The sequence below is a fragment of the Plasmodium reichenowi genome (genome assembly GCF_001601855.1).
Source record: "Plasmodium reichenowi strain SY57 chromosome Unknown, whole genome shotgun sequence".
Lineage (NCBI taxonomy): Eukaryota > Apicomplexa > Aconoidasida > Haemosporida > Plasmodiidae > Plasmodium > Plasmodium reichenowi.
Window position 1 is genome coordinate 1 of NW_017962271.1, and position 525 is coordinate 525.

Below are 525 nucleotides of genomic sequence, written 5' to 3' on the forward strand. Positions count from 1 at the left end.
ATTACCAACATAATTCTGATTATTGTACATGCAATAGTTATCATATAAAAATTTATATTGGGAAATACGATTATTATTACTACTATTATATTGGTTAAGTTTGGTAGGGCACGCACAGAAATTTACATACGTATTAATAATACTGGTATATAATAAATGTATATTATTATTATATTTAATATTATTATTATTATTGTTGTTGTTGCTACATGGAGGAGGATTAGCATCATTTTTTATGTAGTGAATATGTTCAATGTTAGAAAAATTATAGACATTTTGAAAGGTAAAATCATAATTAAATAAATAATAATGATATATATAATGTTTTAAATAAGTATCATTATAATTCTTTATTATATGTATATAATGATTTATAAAATTCTGTACATTATCATAATTAAATATAGGATTTAAAAATTCAAATATATTTTTGTTTTCATCAAAATTGTCTTTATTAATAATATCATATATATTATTGGTATAATTTTTTTTTTCTTTGTGTGTGTGTTTTTGTGTGTGTTTCTT

General features: G+C 19.0%; 1 protein-coding gene across 1 annotated transcript; it reads right to left on the minus strand.

The window, feature by feature from the left end:
* Nucleotides 1–5: 5 nt before the first annotated feature.
* Nucleotides 6–525, minus strand: PRSY57_0009500 (hypothetical protein; the record flags this gene model as incomplete). Its single annotated transcript, XM_020114183.1, has 1 exon — nucleotides 6–525. A coding segment is annotated over one exon (520 nt), but the record flags the coding sequence as incomplete, so codon positions are not given.